The following is a 21,608-nucleotide window of genomic DNA, read 5'->3' as shown; positions in this document are numbered from 1 at the left end:
TTTAAAGAATATTTATCCGTGGCTGTTCAACAGTTTATTTTCCTCTTAAAGGTTCTTATAGTTAAAGTCAAGAGATGGCCTACTCGTACTAAACTTATGGTTGTCAACAATATAGGCAAACACTTCTAACATCAACTGCAGCGAATAAAAATCTGCCCTCTGTATCTTCAGGTAATTAAAAAAAGCAGTTAAATTCGTACTTTTAAGAAGTTGATTAGGTGTACAGCTATTACGAGCTGTTTTTGATGATTTAATCAATCCTAACGTAGAGGAATAGTGACAAGGTAAATATTTACTCGTAGTTTGGCGGACGCTACTCACAAGATTGCTTGTGAGTAGTATGTAGCGGGACGTGGCGTCGAAAATGTCACAGTCATCAGACGGAGAGAAGAGTCTTAGTTAATCAAAAGCACGGCGAAGGCAGAACAGTTGGTGACCAGACAAGATGACAGTTCGGATATCAGAACACACTGGATGATGCAAATGGATGATCGAAGTCCATGTATGCGTATAGTAGACTAGCTCGGTATTCACCAACCCACATCATTTACAATACTGCATATGAGGAGTGGGAGTAGCATATAAATATTAGGATGGATAAATCGTTTGATTTTCGGCCCTTTATGTCGGTCTAGTTACGCTGAATCAAGCGAAGAAATAAACTATGGATAATGAAGACACTAAGAGTGGTATGGAGCTTAGGAAATAATTAAATGAGTACTGGACAGTTTTATGTTTAAACACAGAGAACGCTGGATGTGTGGTTGAATATATTCCTTTAATCCTTCCTGTCCTGTACATGACCAAAGAACTAACAGCACTTGCCCGAAAAATAGGTTTTTTGCTGGAGTAGGTAAACGCTTAAAATTAATTTTACAAAGTCAATGACAATTAGTGCAGTTACCAGTCTTTGGTTTAAGCCGCATTGTTTTAAGTCTTAGGAACCATAAGTGACGACTTAAAATTAGTCTCCATAGTTTAGATAAATCCTTTAATATCTTATTAACGTGTCCAAAATAGAATATGATTTATGTCCTGTATTCCGGAAGTAGTCTATTGGGTTTATCCAATTGTTGTTCATTCTTCTCATGTCTATCTCCAATTCTCAGCGTAATGTGTTCTTTGGCCTTAAGGATCCCAAGTGATGGCTTGCCTGGTGACGCAGCTGGGTGCTTTCCTCAATGTGTGTCATATCCACTTCCAGCGACTTTTCCTGATTTTTTCCTCCGCTGGGATCTGGTTTGTTCTTTCTCACAGTTGGTTGTTGCTAATAGCGCCTGACCAACGGATCCGAAGTATTTAGCGTAGACAGCTGTTAATGAACACTTGTATCTTCTGGATGATGGCTTTCATAATTCTACAAGTTTTCGTCCCATACAGTAGAACTCTCTCGACATTTGTATTGAAAATCCTGACCTTGATGTTGGTCGACAGGTGTTTTGAGTTCCAGATGTTCTTCAATTGTAAATATGCTGCTCTTACTTTGCCGATCCGTGCATTCACATATGCATCACACTCACCATGTTCATCAATGATGCTGCCCAGATATGTAAAGGTTTTTACATCTTCCAAATCTCCGTTAAGTGTGATTCGATTGGTGCGTCTAGTGTTGTATCGGAGAATCTTACTTTTCCTTTTGTGTATGTTGAGACCTACTGCTGCTGAGGCTACTGCCACACTGGTCGTCTTCTCCTGCATTTGTTGTTGCGTGTGCGATAGAAGAGCCAGATCATCTGCGAAGTCTTGATCATCCAGCTCCATCCTAACTGTTCACTGTATCTCATTCTTCTCCCCAGATGTTGACGTCTTCATAATCCAGTCGATCACCAGGAGAAGGAGAAAGGGTGAGAGTAAGCAACCTGGCTTGACACCGGTCTTCACGTCGAACGAGTCTGTCAACTGTCCTGTGTCATACAGTTGTCTCATGTTTCCTTCTCTTGCAGCCTTTTCCCCCATCATTGCTAAATCTTCCACATATTTACTTTTGTCAGTTCTGATGCTTCTCTTCACTTACTTGTTTACTTCTGTGTAGTCATATTGTGTGTTGGCTTTCTCTGCTCTTATTCGGCTGGTATCGATTGCTGCCTTCTTGTTCCTCCTTGAATCCTATCCAGTGTATCAACAGTGATCCATTCCTTGTGATGGTGCTTTTTATGGCCCAGAACATGACATGTTGAAGTGATTGCATCATTGATCCCCTTCCAGTTGTTCTTCATAGGAGTTTCCTTTCCATTGAGTAGATCGTGAAAGGTATGAAACCTATTGCTGAGGACTATTTTTGAATTCGTTGATTTTGTCAGTATCCCGAAGGAAGGCCGTATTAAACTTGTATGATGTTGTCCGCCCCGTTGTTCAGTGCTTCTTGAGTTTCAGTTTCATATTAGCGACAAGCAAGCTATATCAGCTCCTCTCTTGGTTCTCAAATCCTCCATTGTCCTCATGAACTTTTTATTGATGTAAATATAGTCGATTTTATTCTGTGTAGTGTGATCCGGTGAAATCCATGTGGCTTTGTGTATGCGTTTCTTTAGGAATATGGTGCCGCCTATGACCAGTTTATTGAAGGCACATAGATTTGCAAATCTCTCACAGTTTTCGTTCCTTTCTCCTGGTCCATAATGTCCCATGATGTTTTCATATCCAGTGTTGTCCATTCAGAATGCCCAGGTCCTTTACTGGGCAGTTCTCAACGATTGACTGCAGCCAATCTCAGAATTGATCCTTAACTTTTTGATTGTAGTCGTTGGTAGGCCCATAGCATTGGATGATGTTCATTGTCATGCCCTCTTTCTTTGTTTTGAAGGAGGTTTTGACGATCCTGGATTCATGAGATTCCCATCCTATAAGTGCTTTTTATGCTTGGTTGGATAGCATCAGTGCAACTCCTTGTATATGTGGGGCATTCTCTTCTTCATGACCAAAGTGTAACAGCTCTCCTGAAGCTAGGTTTTGTTGTCCAACCTTCTTCCAATGTGTTTTACTGATTCGAAGTACCTCCAGGTTGTATCTTTTCATTTCTACAGCAACATGGATGACTCTCTCGGTCTTCCACATTGTACGAACATTCCATGTACCTAAATCAATCGTGTCTAGTTGTCAGAATGGGTGTATCAGCCTCGTAACTTCCGAAGGAACTTGGCTTTCATCATGAGACATCATAACTTTTCCAAATGAAGACATTCTAACTCTCATTACAGAGTTTAGGCGGTTTAAATTATTTTTTCTGGTTGGCGTTTTTTAGCGAGTTATTTTTCTACGGGACGGGGTCGCTAACCCCATGCACAACCCTCCTCCTTTATCCGGACTTGGGACCGGCAGTAACCCCAGAGGGGCTCCAAGCGGAGTTTTAATTGCCATACTCATCAGAAAAACCCATAAGTTTATGAAGAGGTGTTGAATTTAACAACTAGTATATATGGTACATAGCTGGCAGTAGGATCCAGGACGTATGTTTTGTTTTATTTGGGATTTGTCATTTGAATGTGTCTGAATTCCATTGTTTTTGTTCACACTGAGGTCCAGAACGTAATTCCTATCAATTAAGCATGGATACATTATCGACCAAGTTACTGAGTCCGTATAGTCACTAACGTGTTCAGCTGGGCCTCTATATATCCAACTTTTCATCCCAAAACTAATACATGATCATTTACTAAACTTCTTGGAAGACTTATCGGAACTGTATCCACAACTAAAAACATCCAGAATTAGTGCGTAATAATTCACTATTGTGTCAGTGATTTAGAATCATATTTTCACTTTTTGTAGACTTCAAGTAACATCAATATAATTCAACCATTCTCGTAGCATCAGTGTAAAATATCAGTTGTAGATTTGTAGATCAAATCCTAGTTAACATTTTTCGGACTATTTTCCCTAAGTTTGACTTTGATCTTTAAAAAAGCTTATATTAGTCTTACAAATAAAGAAATCCGCTAACATTAAACTTTATCCGGTATTATGCAATAACAATAGATTCCTTTTGATGTAATTTCAGTGGTCGAAATCATTTAATGAGTGATCATAACAAACTTAGTCTTAGCATTCAAATTAAATTCGAGAAAACATTTCTGTTTATATTGACCTAATGCCATACTTTAGTATTGGCTAAGTTTACATAGATATTTTATTTAGTTTTCAATGGAATGTATTCATAAGTTTGCCTAACCAGAAATCAATTCATCTGTTATTGGACTTAAATTATTGAGAACGAAGAGTTTATTATTTAGTATTTTATCTCAATATATTTATCTACTTATTAGTAGTTAGATCAGTCGAACAAAATTTACACAGAAGTGAAAGTTGAATTTCATAAGAAAATAATTATTTGTAGTATACTACAAATTTTAATGTTTTCTTCCTTTACAAAAAATTCACAGGAATGGAAATCAAGGTTATAATGATAGCTTATTTAATACTATTCATAGTTTGTACAAGTTGTTCAGTAAGTGATTTTTCCATGGATCTTAAGTGTCGAAGATCTCCATCAATTCCCTTAAAACGTATACCATATGTCTGAAATCTTGGCAAATGTACAACTTCCATTTCCCATTTTAACAAAGAAGGTATTTTATCACGGTTGTAACTATTTTTATAAAGCTTACCATGATTGAACTGTGACGGAATTTTAGTGTGCTGACTGTCATTGTGTTTATTTTGACTTTGATAATTACAATGTACATGTTGTGAGCAAAGAATATGATAAGGACTGAGATGTACATGATCAATATAAGACTTCTTTACAACTTGATCTAATGTACTGAGTAGTAATTCGAGGTTTGGATTCTGTACAGCTACTCCATAGGACCAATTCAATTGACTTATTTTAGGGACTTGTGTAGTGTTATGTTTTTGTGGACTGTTATTATTATTATTATTATTATTATTATTATTATTATTATTATGGCGAATGTTATTTATGCTATTGAGATTCTGTCGGGATGTTCCGCTGTTGCTCCAACACTGGCCGAAATTAGGTTTGATTGTACAACCCTTTGAATAGTGTATATTGTTTACTTTTGGAGCAGTTGTACCTGTCAAATATTTAAGTGAAAACAAAGAGTTGAACATTTAACAGTTTTCGAATTACTAAACAGAATCTTTGTGATGTGAGAAATGGTTTTGAAGGTGTTATAGTCAACGAATTGGAATTATTAACTAGTAATTCTAATGGTTCAGTAACAAATGAAACCGCTGGCCAAATTTTATTTCAAAGTTTACTCAAAAAATCAGTTTCAAATGTAACTAAGTTGACGTATCAGACTTGAGGTTGGTCAAGCCTCTTTGGTGAAGATTATTGGCTTTTCTGGTAGGAAGGTTGTTCTTCCTGAGGAAAATACCCGTCGTGTGTAAATGTTTTTGCGGGGAAATCGTCAGATCCCTGGGTCTTGGCGCGCGGGCGTCGCAACTGTTACTATTATACGTAATTATACGCAAATCCTCGAAGCTCCACAAGAAGGCCTTAGGTTAGATAAAATTTCGCTTATTTATTTTGCAGTGTCCGTTGCTATGTCAAGCCCACATAGCTTATTCTAGCTTCCGAATGGGCTAATTTATTCATTCTTCTTGAGTCATATTGTGACCTTGTTAATTATTTGCTTGCCAACCTTGACTGCTTTATGTATGAGCATGTATGTGCATTTCTTATCTGACTCATCACACGTTTGTAACTTTTTTTTCTAACTATAAATATCGATTCACATTTGGTTAAATGGTGTTGGCTAACATACCTCCTCCAATCCGTTTCGCTTCACTGTCTGCTCTTCACTCCCTTCGTTCCCTCTCTCTGATTGTTTGTTCTGATCAACGATTGTACAAAATATACTTATTCAAAACTTCATTCTCATATTTGATTTATTTTAATTCCGTTATTTCCTAATGCAAGTTAACTTGATAATTATATATGAGGATTGACTATATGTATAGGTCAATAACCATAATCACATGATTTAATTAAAGTTAGATATTCGAGAACCACTAAAATTTTACTTTCAATCCTATTTAAAAAAGTATTTGTTAATCCCTTTTAAGGCATTAAAATCCATCTGTCTGTACGGCTTCATATTCCTCAATCTATTTGAACTGATTAAATAAATTATGAACGTTATCTTATTTCGTAGATTTCTTAAAAGTTGCTATTTTTTAAAACGATTCAATAAAATTGATTATGATATAGTTAAACTTACTGTTTATATGGTTACTAGTAATAGTAATAGTATTGGTTGATTCATAACAATTTAAATTAGATTGAAAATCTTGTGATTTTACAAAAGATTTCTCAATTGAAGTATCACATTTAACTAATTTAGAATTTGGTCTATATATGTAGACTTTGTTAAGTATTTCTTTTGAATTTTGCCCATTTTCTTTTGTTATAGAAAATGATGATAAAAAAGATCGTTTCTGTTCTCTAGTTAATTGTTTATTATTTTCTTCATGAATTCTATAAAAGAAAAATTATTGATCAGTAAAAATTCAATAAATTATTTAAATATTATTGATATTTGTAAGTAAAAAAAACAGGGAAGTTGGACAAAAGCTTGAGTTAGGATCTTCCAATTATTAAGAAACAAGTAGTGGAAATCTAGGACGCGCATTTCATCCTATCTGGAACTCGTCAGCTGGATGTACCTCGGGTTGATGTCCACTTAATGGCTCGAACCCAGTACCTTACGCTTTAAACGCCACAACTTTATCCACCGAGCTACTGAGTTAAAATAACTACTGGTTTGTGCAGTGGGGTGAATTTTAATTTATATATACTGGTTGTTTGGATCCACCGATTGATGTTTAAGATTGTAATTGATCAGTCGCTTTTGTGTTTCTATTTGAATTGTATTCTGTAATGTCCTGTATTCTTGTATTGTGTTCTTTCTGCTACTTAATTATATTGTTATTTTATTTTGTGTAATGCGTTTGTATCAAATATACTTTTTGTGTTATAAAGTACAATAGAACAAATCTTCGAATTATCATCATCTTTTGTGGGTTTGTAGCTGATCATCTCAAACTCCTATACAGTAATTCAAGAAATTATCCTTTATGTATTGTGCTTCAGTTTTATAAGCATGAGAAATTTAAGATGCTAATATACATCAAAATTTCATTATGGACTATAATGGGTTAGGGTGGTATTGTTCATCATTTTGGCTTCATGTTAAATGATGAGTGTTTGATGCCATTGGTAGTTATTAATTTATAACTAAAAAGTCACTTAAAATTTTTTAGTTAACATTAGCTACGCCATCGATAATAAAGTTTGGCTTTTATGTACAAACCCTAAGATCGGATTGCGACCAATTCACTGAATCGAAATAATGAAAGTAAAGGTGACAATAAGGCTATATAGGTATATATGAAACAAACCTTGGATTTCGTTAGTACCTAAATCATTTTTAATATACCAACATGTCAAATGAAACCGAAAAGACAAACTTGATTCCCATGAATACGATGTGATTAATTTGGTAATCCTAAAGAAGTTATATTTTTCTGTATACTCTGATAAATTATACCCTTCCCTAAGACCGTATGGTGAAATATAAGTTCAAATATGCGGCTGTCTGTTGCGAGTGGACTATACACCTAACCTAGGTAGCAGCTCACAATCCCTCTGTCTGGTACCAAAGATCATTACAATATCTTCTATGTTGCTGAACTTAGATTATTTTTTATAATTTCAATATGTCTCCTAGATGATAATTAATTTTTCAAGAATGACTTTCATCTTACTGACTATATCGTATATGGGTTAGTGATAAGGTAAGGAGAAAAACCTAAACTGCTTACAACTGAATTTAAACAAAAGAGTTTAGTCTAGTAAAATAATTATAGGAATTACAGAATTCTACCTGGATGTGAATATGATAGATTATAAGCAATATCTTTAATAATGAAAAAGCTATTTTCACGGAGAATCCACAATAATTGAATCAAATATAAAGCATAGTTTGACCTATCAGTTATTATTCTAGTTTAATCAAATGAATCTTGCAATATGAAGAAGAAATTTAATGAGGTTTTTATTATCCTGAATAGCGAAATGGAATAAACAGGCTTTTCTGAATATTTTTGAAAATGTCAAAATACAACTGAATATATCTGATTCTGATTATTTCTTGTATTATAATATATATCAAAGTGTTGTATATTGACGTAGATGTTTGAATGTATTTTTTTCAAGAAGGTTGCTGAAATTTAATTTATATTTCAGTTGCAGATTGAAAGCCTGTTTTCAAAACTAGTGAAGTTCAACCAGGTCTGTTATGAGGTAGTAAATCACTGATGACAATGGTGGATGTGTTGCTCAATTTAGTGGATTGATTGAAGTTAGACATTAACACCATTGGATGCCGGCCATCTTAATGGTCTAAAGGTTAAGCGTTCGCGTGCGAGACTGATAGGTCCTGGGTTCAAATCTCATGAGGCATAGTTGTGGATGCTCACTGTTGAGAAATCTCACAATAAGACGAAATATCCATCCAATGCTTCCAAGTTTTCCATGCTTATCTAGCTTCAAATGATTCATGATTTCAACTATTTGAAATTATTTTATACTTCAAGTATGACTTACTCTTTGTACAAATTTCCATTATACATAACCTCTTTATTTTGAGGAAATTTTCGTTCTGATAAATGATCTTTTTTTATAATCAATATTTCTGTTTCCTTTTTACTAAAACTATTATTTTTTCTCAAATGATTTAAATCTATTTGTGGTCTTTTCAAATTAATATTATTCTCATCATGATTGTAATTATTCTGTTTTGTTTGAGAAAATTTATTATTTTCATATAATTTGATTGGTTGATTTTGCTTACATGAAATTGTATTTTGATTGGTTAAATTAATAATTTTATATTGTTGATTATCATTTGATTGGTTATTATTATCTAGTGTATTATTGGTTGAATTATTTACATGATTTATTATGTTTACTTTTATAGGTAATAATTTATTATTAGATAATGAGTTATTAGGTAATGGTGATTGATAAGAATTATGTTTTGTTTCTTTTTGAAAAACAATTATTTTAAAATCATTTTCTTTATTCATTTCATATTTATCATGATTAGATGTTATATGTTCTAAGTGTTCTTCATGAGATTTATGTTGTGAATTAGTAAATCTAGATTGAATTGTTACATTGCTATTTCTTTGATATTTTGTATTTGAACAATGTGTATAATTTAGATTATGATGATTTGATATTCCATTTTTATAATAATAATCATTATTACTATTATTATTATTACTTGAGTGTTGATTTTGGAATGAATGACCATCATGGGAATATTGATTTTCATGTTGATATATGATAATTGGTACTGTTGCTCTTCCAGTATGATCATATGGTAAATTATCCCAACTAGATGTTTTATCATTAATAATAATTAAATTTTGTTTTAAATGTGATTCTAATGAAACAGGGATTGCTGTTTGTGCTCTATCAATGATGAAATGACGTTTTAAATGATTTTCTTTGTATGAATTTGTACTTCTATATTTGGAAAAGTAACAAGGTGAAATAAAATTGTTTTTAAAATATTCTGAAAAATTTATCAACAACAATTTCCTTAGTATGTTTATAATGACTGGAGATTTGTAAAACAAATAAATTATGAGATTGAAAAGACAGTTTCATGTGGTGTTTATGAGTTTCAGATTTTTTGACAGACAAAATAAAATTCAATTACGGCTTTAGTTTAAGGTTTTAGAATTGTAATTTAAGTAACTAGAGCTGTGGGTCCATCTGTCATGCTTGACTAGAGCCAGTGTCGAAAACTACCATTAAGTTAAAAGATCTCTACTTACTAAATCACTGTACATTACAACATGTCGACAAAAACTCATTGATTAAAGAAAAACTCGAATGTAAATTTACATCCGAGTCTCTTACATAGGAAATTATAATCCCTTATCATCAATCACAATTTTGCTAGTATGACTACAAATTTTATCGATTTTTAGTCAAAGTGTAAACTAAGGACGAGGTATATTAAAATAGGTTTTTGTTAGGTAACTAATCTCTTGGATCTAGGTTCCATACAAGCTAAGAATCATCGGCAGAACTTATCTATAATCATGAGAGAACTATTCCTTTATATACGATTCGTACCTACGTCATCTACTGTTACTACCTCAGATTTTATAGTCGGACTACTGAGGCTTCAATAACAAATATAGTTCATCCTAATATAAATTAACTCGTTTATCAAATACAAGAGTATGTTCTCAGCCATGACTCACACTGTTATTATGTAAGGGCTTATAACGCTATCAGATTCCCTAAAGCAAATTAAGTGGATTGGGGTTTTAAGCTGTCAGAATTTAACAGCCTAATCACAAAGTGAATTCCCTTTACTGTAAATTTGAATCACTTTATCTAACAAGTAAATTAATAGAACCTTGTCAGCCCTAAGAATTAAACAAATCGATTAATACTCAATGATCAATTTAGTACGTTCATGTTGGGAAGATCCAGAAAACTCCTCGAAAAAAAGCCAAAAGATCTCTGAAAACGCTGAAAAACATCTTATCCAATCAGCATTTAATAGAAGTTTGTTAAAAACATCTAGAAAGTTTAAAGTCACACGTCTTGTTTCTGATTAGATGATTACCTATACTGCTACTATGCTTAGTGGCGTTTCAGAATTTTCCGGAAACCCAAGGCCATCTAAAATACTATGAATATCCTAGATTTTCTGTTCGCAAACGAACCTTAGAGTAAAGCGTTTCTTCCATATTTCGCACTTTTCCTCTCGTGTTCTAGATTTAGCCTGGGAGTTACTAGAAGAGCTTAGGAACCGGATCTAGCGTTCATTTAGAAGATTTATCAGTTCAAATATAACTTCTTACTTGGCATTATTTACAAATTGACCATTTTCTAACTTATCTTCATCATTCTCCAAACTATAAATAACCACTTTCTCATTGGAGTCATTTGTTCCAGCACTATCGTTCAATGATTTAGCACGTACACGATTAATATTATATGAAAGTTTGCAATCATTCGGTAGAATATTAGTTGGATTGTTCGTTATTGTTGTTGTACTAGAACAGGAAATATCTTGTGAATCAAAGCATTTCATTGTTTGCTCTATAGTTTGATATAAATCTGGATCAGATGTAATGATTAAATCCATTTGGTTACTTGAAACAACTGGTTTACTATATAATATATAATAATTATTAAATAGAAGAAATAAACGAAACATTTTAGTCTTTAAGTACTAACTAAAACTTGATTATCAGGCTTTATAATTGTAAGTTCATAATTGTTATATTTCAGTATGGTCTACTTCTTTCTTAAATGATCATTCTAATTTAAAAATCACACAACTTCGACATATTCAGGCTGTGACCGAAGAAAAGTTCACTAATTCAACATATAACACTGTCTTATTTATTTACGTATGTATGCCTTCTTCTGACCGTTGTTATACAATAATGATAGGCTTATAACTTTAGAGTACGATGATGAATTCATTGCAAAACCTTTATTTACTTTAATATCCTTTATCTGTAAATATTCTATGAGGATTCCAAATTATAATAATTGATTAATAAAAATAGAAAACCAAGCATTGTTTGTAGCCAACTAACTCACTGTTCATCACGAGAAGTAGAAATAATCACTGGAGTTGTATGACGTTGAATTGGTTCCGATTTCGGTTCGTCTTTTATACTCAATTCTAAAATCCAAAGTGTGACACAAAAAATATTACATGATAACAAACTTTGATCATTACAAGTATGGAGGTTTTTGAGATTGTAAAATTTTACTGAGATCATGAACTGACTAAAGTTAGACAACCATTGAAAATGTGGAAGAACTGTTTCGGTCTAGTATGGGACTCCTCAGTAATGCGCATCAGCCACTGGGGATCAAACCCAGGACATTCTGCGTTAAGAACAAGTACTTAAGTACATCAAGACTGTGGATAGTAATGGAATTCTGGAGACGCTTTTTCGCCCTTTTTTGAGATTTCATCAGCTCGATGTATCTGGATTATAGTGTTGATGTCCACATCGAGAACTCAAACCTAATACCTTTCAGTTCAAATACCAAGATATTATTCACTTAGCTACTGAGTCCATGAAAACACTAACTTATTAAATAGGTATGATATATTTATCATTAGTGTTCAGTCCTAGCTGTCAACAACGAGATAAATACCCCCCTTACTAAAAATGGTGCATAAACTAATCGATTTTCGTTGTCATACAAACGAAATAATCACTTTAATTTGAGGGAATAAATATATAGGCCGGATAATTGTGAGAATGAAATTTATTGGGAGATAGTATCAGCTTAATATTGACCTCAAAAAATCAGATGTTTCTAATACACTGCTTGATTTACTTCGAAAAGTTTATATTCATTACACATCCAGATTTCTTTAGTAAGAGTAAACCAGTAACAAATGAGTCTGATTGGTTAACTTATTTGATTTAAACAAAATCTCAATATCCTATGTTCATTTCCATTTAGATTACATACTGTTACTAAGTCTTATATTAAAACCAAATAAATGTCAATTAATTGTTGACCTTCAGTGGTTTTCAACTGAATTCATTCAGAGACGTAAAATATCTTATGGTGCAGTTGCTACATATTCAAGTCTATAATTAAGAAATGTGTGGATGGAGTTATTTCGTTCAGTTAGCACAACAATTGTATTTGGGTGATACAGACTACCTGGTTTGAGTCCACGTAATAACTGTGAACAGCGGTGGTACTTAGCTTGCAGTCGGTTACAGTAGCCCAAATCCATTCACTATTTATTTGAAAAAATTTGGTTCCAACATTTCTTCATAGATACCTTTTCATTCTGTATTTTCTCACCATACACTGAATGTTCAATATTTTTGATAATCTTTTCATCTACATCATTTCGATTTCTTTGCTATGTATTTTGTTAATTTGATATCATAGCGGTAATGGGACATGTCAACTTGAACTAACTCACATTTATGCTGTGCTGTACGTTGATTATAACGCAACAACTACACTAGCAAACAACTGAAATGGCTTACTGAATTTCATTTTTTTTTTCTCGATCAATTCACAATGATTCTGGGTAATAATTTATGTCTTCAGAGTATCGAATAGATATGTGACAATGAAACAAAGTTATTATAACAGGAAAACAGTCGAATAGAGCAATAAACGCTTGCAGAAACCTGTAAAAGATTAGCTAGCTAAAAGAAAGTATTTTAAATACTACGATCTTTTCACTATTTGATCCCAAATCAAAGGCCATGGATGTGCACTAGTGAGGAGTCTCATACCGGTACGAAACGGTCATCTAATGCTTCTAGATCTTTACTAGTGAATCGTGATTCAAACCATGAAAATTCTGTTATCTCCACAAATCCCTTCATGTTAAATAAAGACTTATATATTACACTTCTATATACTAGTGATTATTTCGTTGACATTCTTAGTAAAAAGCAATTGGATCAAAATATATTATTTATTCTAAACGAAAGAAACTGAAGAAACCAGGAAACAAATACTACTGTAAACCTCTGTATTATATGAAAAATAGTGTCATTATCTCACTTTATTCACCAGTTAATAGGTACGTGTGATTGTTTCCGAGTAGGACGGAGGAATCCATTTGTTTAAATAGAAATTCATATAACTCAGTCGTACGTTGCTTAAGAAGCACTGTGAGTTTAGAGATTGTTTATTGAAAAACCAAACCTACCTTAATAGTTTTGTCTTAATATGATTGCATATGAATTATCTTCATTTCTTCTCTAAATTTTCACTACATAATGATTTCTACAACTGCTAATCTGATCATTAAACGAAGAGTTAGCAAATATTACCTGTTACTGTATGCAAAAATATATCTTCTTTGTATTTTTATGGTTTATAAGAACATTCAATGACAAATTCGATGAATAAAAACCAGAACGGATTGTAAAATTTTACAAGTGAATGTTCATCACGAGTTGGCGTCACTTACTGAACTATTAAAAATCAAGAAGAACTAAATATTCGCGTCACTGGATCAAGATTTCTCATTAATGTATACACATGGTTTTCAATCAGAGTCAAACCTAAGTCTAAGGTACTCCAAGGTACAGCAGAAATAAAAGATCAATTATATTTTTCAAACTGTATGTGATAATTCAAATATACTAGGAACTTGTAACTAAAAGCCAATATTAAGATAGTTTGTTCAAGGGTACTTTCATGTTAAGTTGATAAATTAATGCATACGGTTAAGTGTTTTGTTAATTATTGATTATTTTAAGAAGTATATAAATTTAAAGAGTTGGTTAATTGGTCATGCGTAAATTTCCTAGCAACCGTTTAGTTTATAAAGTTTATCGCTCATCTGGGAATATTTTTAGCCGGAAAAAGGACATTAAAACTATATAATAACTCTACTTAGAAGTAAAACATTTAGCTAAAAGTAGCTCTGAGTAAACTGATGGTTGAGATATTTAAAGTTAACATGTACGTTACCGAATATCGGTAGGCGAAACTACCTCAAATAAACTATAATCCCTTAAATATTGGTATATACTCACTCCTTCCAACAGATTTATGACTGCTTTTCCTCTCAATATCTAAATTTAAATTACTATTGGATAACATATTCCCAACGGATATCAGCTGCTTCCCAATTCTCTGCTGTGTTTCAGTATCAGCCAGCAAGAGATATGTTGCTCTGATATTATTAAATAAGCGTTTTTCAAACGTTTCACGTAGATCTTCATTATTAAATCCAAGTTTATTCATAATGGCTAAAAAAGAAATGGAAATAGATTTGTGTAAAAGTTATGACTAAGTACAAATATAAATTAAAATAGTTTAAGCCTTCACATTTTCTTATAACAAAGGTTTGTACATGAAAAATATTCATTTCAACAACTAGTCATCATATTTTACAACGTTAAGTTCAAATGTATGATTTAAATAAACAGCTGAATTAAAGACGATTACATCGTTTAGAATTAAAATAAGATTTTTAATAAGATAAAATTGTTAATTTTAGTAGTTGAATTGATGAGTTGATGTAAGCTAGAATACCATTGAAAACCTGGAAGCACTGGACGGCCATGTCGTCTTACCATGGGAATCCTCAACAGTACGCATCCATCATCCCGTACGTGGGACTCGAATCCAGGACTTCGGTTTCGGACGTGAACACTTAACCAGTAGACCACTGAGCCGGCATTCAACGGTGTTCGTGTCTAACTTCAATCCAGCCATAGATGGTTGGGCAACCATTCATCTATTGTCTAAGGTAAATATCTGTCTCTACTTGACACGGATTGGACTCTACTGGTCATGGCTTCTTACTAGAACTCCAGGAAATCCGTCTTGAATCCAGATCATTGGTCTAAAAGCTGAGTGTTCGCGTGCAAGACCGAAGGTTCTGGGTTCGAGTTCCACATACAGGATGGTGGATGCGTACTGTTGAGGATTCCCATGGTAGGACGAAATGGTCAACCAGTGCTTTCAGGTTTTCAATGGTGTTCTAGCTTACATCGACTCATCAATTCAACTATTAAAATTACCACCATCTCCACAAACCCCATTCTGATCACAAAATTGTCAATATCAAAACGAATATTGCGTAATTTTAACTGGAATAAGCTTGTGCATCAACTAAAGTGATAGATTAGTAAGATGGATAAATTCATTTGTGTAACTGTAAGAAAATCAGGTCTAAAGAGATCATTTATCACTTGGTTGAGTGTTATTAAATTATCGGACAGGCTAAATGTGTGTTTCTGCAACGAGATGTAAAGATAGTATTTAAAAATATTGGAGGAATCTTCATTTTGATCCGAAGTCTTTCCAGATAATAGGAGATTGATCAATTGCAGCTCTAAACATCAATTAAGAGATTCAAGCAATCAGCAGAAGATGAATTTTGTGTAAGTTATTATACTACTTAATGAGTCATATCGATAGGCAAAAGAAAATTCAAAAAAATTACGCAGCATTAAAGAGTTGAATATCCCATAAATTATGTTTATTGCAAATTCAGAAGTTAAATATATTCCAACCTGTTAAATAGGACTTTCAACTAGTTCCTAACATACTACCGAGTATTAAACCAGCGATTATAAGATATTTACTGACTTCAATAATAAAAATCCACAAGTTACGTAGAAAACAGTCTTTTATTTTGAGAAACATTAATTGAGTTGTTATTTACTTTACAGGTTTCTCTTATGTGTAAAAAGTTAAGCAGTAAGTCAGTTTATTCGACCACCATTTTCTAATGTATATTTTATGCCAATCGCGCAGAATTTGATTCACCAACATGTGAAACATATAGTTCTATAAACATCTGATCATCGTACAAGGTATAATTACTCATCAAATGTGCAATAAACATAATCTGTCTTATCGTTATCTTCTGTATAAACGTATACCTGATCTTTTAACTATTGTTTTGACCAGGTTTTTTCGTGTTTAAGGCTCTTTTCTTTTAGTTTTTTAGTAAGTAGAAGCCAAGACACAGGGTTATTTAATGTATATGAAAAAATATTTATTCACGAGATTATTGGGCAATTAGAACAACGTCTTGTATAGTGCACATAAATTTTGTGTAATGCTTACAATTTCCATTTATTTATTCAGTAAACGAAGTTATTCAGCAATTGTTGAACATAGACTCTTTGAATAGACGTATATAGACCATAGACTACTGACATGTTGTATAAAGTCTAATACAATATTAGTACAGAGGGATTTGTAAAGATTGTAGGATATCCGTTGTTTTAATTAAGAAATGATCTTAGCTAGACCATTATTGAAAAGCAGAAAGTAGTGGACAACTACTTCATTCCAACATTGAACTACTGAAAGTTTGGTGAAAAGTCATGACTAATGATCTACAACCGTGTCAGGTTTGAGATGGTTATTCAGTACAGACGATGAAAGATGACAGGGCACAGTCGTGAATAAGTTCAAATTAGTTATGTAAACCACTGGATATTGATTAAATGGTCTAGAGTTTAAATGTTCGCACATGAGGTCAAAGGTCTAAGATTCTATAGCCTATGATGAGGTTGTGGATGCTCACTTATGAGGAGTCCCGCACTAGAATTCAACAACTATACGGTATTTCTTAATTTTAAATAATGATCTAACTAAAATAAGTTTATGATTTATACTAAAAGATATGATAAACAATATCATATTGGTACATTATAAATCAAGGACCCCATATCAAGTAAGTTTATAATTCATTTAATCAAGATCATTGTCCATATATTCTTCTCTAGATCAGTTTGTTCACTTAGTAATATAAATTATGATTAATTCTTATTTTATTTCAATTTCATCTTTTTCTGTTAATTAACTCTTAGAAATATTCAAAAGTAATAGAACTAGTTAGACCATGACAACAATCATATTTCAATATTATTTATTGAGTAAGAACTATTATACCATATTATATAATCTTCCGGCAATATAAATAATATATGAAAGGATATTTTTGTAAGCAATGGTGTATATTGGCTAGCAGTGGAATCCAGGACGCACGTTTCATCCTATTTGGGACTCGTCAGTTGGATGTGCCTGCATCTGAAAGTTGATGTTTACTCTGGGACTCCAGCTGACGAGTCATCATTGCTTACAAAAAGCTTGTGAATTAAGGCAATACGCACAGTATGCACATATTCCAATAACAGACTGATCAATTGCAGTCTTAAACCTCAGTGGAAAGATACAAGCCAAACAATACCAAGTGAATATGAAGGGATAGTTTACTTTATTTGAATTGATTTAATTACATCTATTTAGAATGATTACAATGTACTTCTATGATTAAATTTCTATTAAAATATTGTTTTGTGAAGTTTGATATTACTAATCAAATTGAATAGTCTATTTCTTTCTTTCTATTTTTACACATAAATTACTTTATTAGATAAGGATACTAATAATATACACATAGAATGAACTACTCTTCTATTTTATTATATTCAATGATTGGTACTATATCAAATACTTGAATTGGATTATTCTTAAAGTTATGAAATACTTCAATTCTTTGACATAGATAAGTACTTGAATTTTTATATTATGTTATGTTAAGTTGAAACATCTATATTGATATAGAAAAAGAAAAGGTATTCAATTATTGAAAATATAAGTGTATGGAAAAAACAAAACAACTTTATTCTTTGAAATATAAGTACTTATATCATCATCACTTAAGCATTGTAAACAAAATTAAATGATAAATGTATAATCTATGTTAAGAATTGAATGTAGATTAATGAATAGAAGAGCTTATGTCTATACATTATAACGTTGTTAATTTTAAATCTACATGTGTGTGGTATGTAGTTCAATATGTTGATGTTTATTGAAACCATTTTTACTTTATAGGTACCATAAGGTTAATTATGATAAATAGTTGCAATCTATTTATAAAATCTAATCATTCAATCTTACATATTACAAGAAACTTATAAAGAGACTAATTTCCCCTATATTTGACTCCAATTTATAGTATTCCGTTAACTGAGTATTAAGTGCAGGCCAAATCTCCTAGTAGAAGTATCCGCAAGCGTACAAGAAGCAAGCACACAGGGAAACTAAGTGTGTGTGTGTGACTTAAAAATCCATATATATTTTTGAATGTTAATCAAGTGTGGATAAATTATTGATTGTCTGTGTATTACAACCAATGGGAGAATAGGTTGAAAATTGATGTGCAGACATGTACTCAATCATACTCACATAGAAATTTACATAGTGGATTAAGTGTCTAAATTACAGTGATTAGATAAATAATACAGTCGTTAAATGGGATTACTACAAACCTACTCAAACCTATTGATATATTTACTTTTAAAAACTAGGATGAAATGTGAAAAATCAAATTTATCACAGTAGTTTAAATGGTATTAAAGATACCACAAGTATTTGAAGTTTGACAGCACCTTAACTAGTAACATCTTTAGAATGATGGTTGGAGGTAGTCAACAGGAAACCCTGAACCTGGGTTTTATGCTCTTTGACACTCGTCAGCAAGGTGTACCTGTAATCTTGAGGGAACTGGTTCTACCTGACGGATTCGGTTTCGTGTCACCCGGCTTCACAGTCAGAGACGTTACCATTGGGCTCTCTGGGCCGCGACCGACCACCTGTAGTAAGATCTTTTATAATCAAAATGTGTCAACCCAGTCAAATTAGAAGTCAAAAGCGAAAGAGTTCAAATATATACCTGATAGAATATTGATATATCGAGCAGTGACTGATCTAAGCTAGTTAGAGGTTGTAGAAGATGTGTAACATGGTGTACCCACTCATGATCTGATGAGGATGCATGACCAAGCGTCTTCAGCTAAATGAATCTGTTAAAACTAATGCGGTCAACACCAAATTTCAAAGACTTACAGAACTATTGATTGTGGGGATTTATTTACCGCTACAGTATCATCTCTTCTACAATCCATAAACTCTCGTTTCAGATAGTGGATGTACAATAATGACAATTTATAACCAGGATAATATAGCAGCTATTCAATATTCTCTAAATTTTCAATAGTCTTGTAAATGATATCAACTTTTACTAAAATCTAAGTTGTAGTAATTAACAAAATAATTCTGTTTTCAAATTACCAGAGAAGAAATAAAGCATAACTCATTAATTATGTAATAAGATCATTTAGTCATGTGGTATTTTTGTTATGTATCATTAAAACAAAAAAATTATTTTCAGACTTAATAAATCGTAGATATTATAAGTCATTTTTGGAGGATTATGGAGATCATTAAATGTTATTATTATCATGAACCAGCTATAAGTTAGATAACTAAGAAGCAATAGATAGTTGTTATAACTAAGTATGGGACATCCAAGCAGTGAACATCTACAATCCCATCAACGATTGAATCCAAGATCTTTAGGTGTCTCGATAGATGTTACCTTCCTTAAACGTGATATAGTTGAACTTCTCAATAGAAATTAAGAAATTTCCTCTTGAAGTTAGTCACTAGTGAAAGCATGATAATTATCCGTCTACAATCCTAAACTTATTTAACCTTTATATTTAATATTTTAATCTGTTCATTGAGAAATTCATGAAATTTGAATAAGGAACAGATAAAGTTTATTAGAATATGTATGAGTTTATAAATTCACTTAATTAGTTTATTTTCACTAACATTATTTATTAGTTAATATTTGACTTACCAATACGTACTGGATCGTTATAATTTTCTCGAGGTTCAACATACGGTTTTAATGGATCGTGTTCGTATCCGATATTAATCCATGGATCTTCCATTAATTCCTTTATTTTAGAAAATATAATAAAAAAAAACACAACTTTTATTGTTATTTTCTTTATCCATGCCGGGAGTTAAAGAAAGGTATTATCATGTTATGGTTTCAGCAAAGATAGGTTGTTGCTAGCAAAGGAATTAAAGACATTTTTAATCCTGTTTAAAACATGTTATCTAGATGTAACTACATTGCAGTATTGATGCTTACGCTATGATATGAACACGGTTTTTATTGGCTTTAAACACCAAGGGGTCATGCGCTAAGCTGTTAATTCCAGATAAACATTATCTACTAATAAAATAGTGGTTTATATGCAAAAATCGACAGTGAAATAGTTTGATTATACGTTTCTAAAAAGTTCTTCCAACCGAATAACACACTAAATTTATGGAATAACGACTAAAAGGTACATTAATTATTGTAGTTATTATTATTTATTTAAACACATAAACATTGGTACAAGAAGGTACCAAATACATATGCGTCACACAAATCATTAGATATGTTTTGGGGCTCGAATGCTGAGCGGGTGCCCAGACCGGAGCAGGAAGGTTTCTTAGGAGACCACTCCACGAGCCTTTGACATAAAGGTCTAATCCACAAGGCACTGGAACAACTTAGGGAGATGCAGTTTTATGCTAGCCGGTGACCAACAATAGGATCATATGCCATTTGTTACCTTTGAACCCTGGAGCTCATGTGCATCAATAGTTTGAAAACAGGGTTTTTCAACTCCTCCAGGTGGACTCTCCGTGTCCACCAACCGGATTGAATTGTCGGATATTCGCTTTTCATCCTCTTAATTTCATAAACAACAGTAATGCCACGAGAGGGCGGTGAGTAGGATTTTCCTGGCAGTGGTTGTATATGCTATGTGAGAGCATTTCGAGAGGAAGAGCTGACTCTCGTCACCCTCGACCGTACCAGGGCATATGGGAGCCATCCGCTATTGGATAGTTGAAAGCAATCGCAAAACAATATTTTCCTGATATTGTATTTAATAAAATGTTAACCATTGGCTGGAATAGATGATATCACATCTGATCAGCTGTTTGTCATTTAAATAATCTTGTGTAGGTCACTGGATGTATATATGAAATATAAAAAGTAACTATCTCATGGTTTGTACTAAATAAGTGATTCACACTGTTTTCATCAATATTTGATCTGACAAGTGTAAATCATGATCACACAATTACATCGATGTTTTAACAAGTATATAAAGGTTAGATGAAGTCTTTGTTCTTATCAGTACTGTTACCATAAAACACACAGGAAACAGATTGTGTTAAGTGATTGTACTTAAGGATATTTAGTTAATCG

General features: G+C 32.6%; 1 protein-coding gene across 1 annotated transcript in view; it reads right to left on the bottom strand.

Annotated features, from left to right (window-relative positions):
* Positions 1-4,407: 4,407 nt before the first annotated feature.
* MARK4 (MAP/microtubule affinity-regulating kinase 4) overlaps positions 4,408-21,608 on the bottom strand; it is a gene marked incomplete at both ends in the record, with an annotated part of 55,842 nt that continues 38,641 nt past the window's right edge. Inside the window, 7 exons of the mRNA XM_051218395.1 lie at positions 4,408-5,033; positions 6,186-6,442; positions 8,573-9,499; positions 10,858-11,169; positions 11,609-11,693; positions 14,551-14,766; positions 20,193-20,292. Coding sequence (XP_051073203.1) covers positions 4,408-5,033; positions 6,186-6,442; positions 8,573-9,499; positions 10,858-11,169; positions 11,609-11,693; positions 14,551-14,766; positions 20,193-20,292 — 2,523 coding nt within the window. The remainder of the gene's footprint in view (positions 5,034-6,185; positions 6,443-8,572; positions 9,500-10,857; positions 11,170-11,608; positions 11,694-14,550; positions 14,767-20,192; positions 20,293-21,608) is intronic.

This window comes from Schistosoma haematobium, chromosome 1 (assembly GCF_000699445.3).
Source record: "Schistosoma haematobium chromosome 1, whole genome shotgun sequence".
Classification (NCBI taxonomy): domain Eukaryota; kingdom Metazoa; phylum Platyhelminthes; class Trematoda; order Strigeidida; family Schistosomatidae; genus Schistosoma; species Schistosoma haematobium.
The sequence above is the reverse complement of the archived record's forward strand: the minus strand, read 5'-3'. Positions and strand labels throughout refer to the sequence as shown.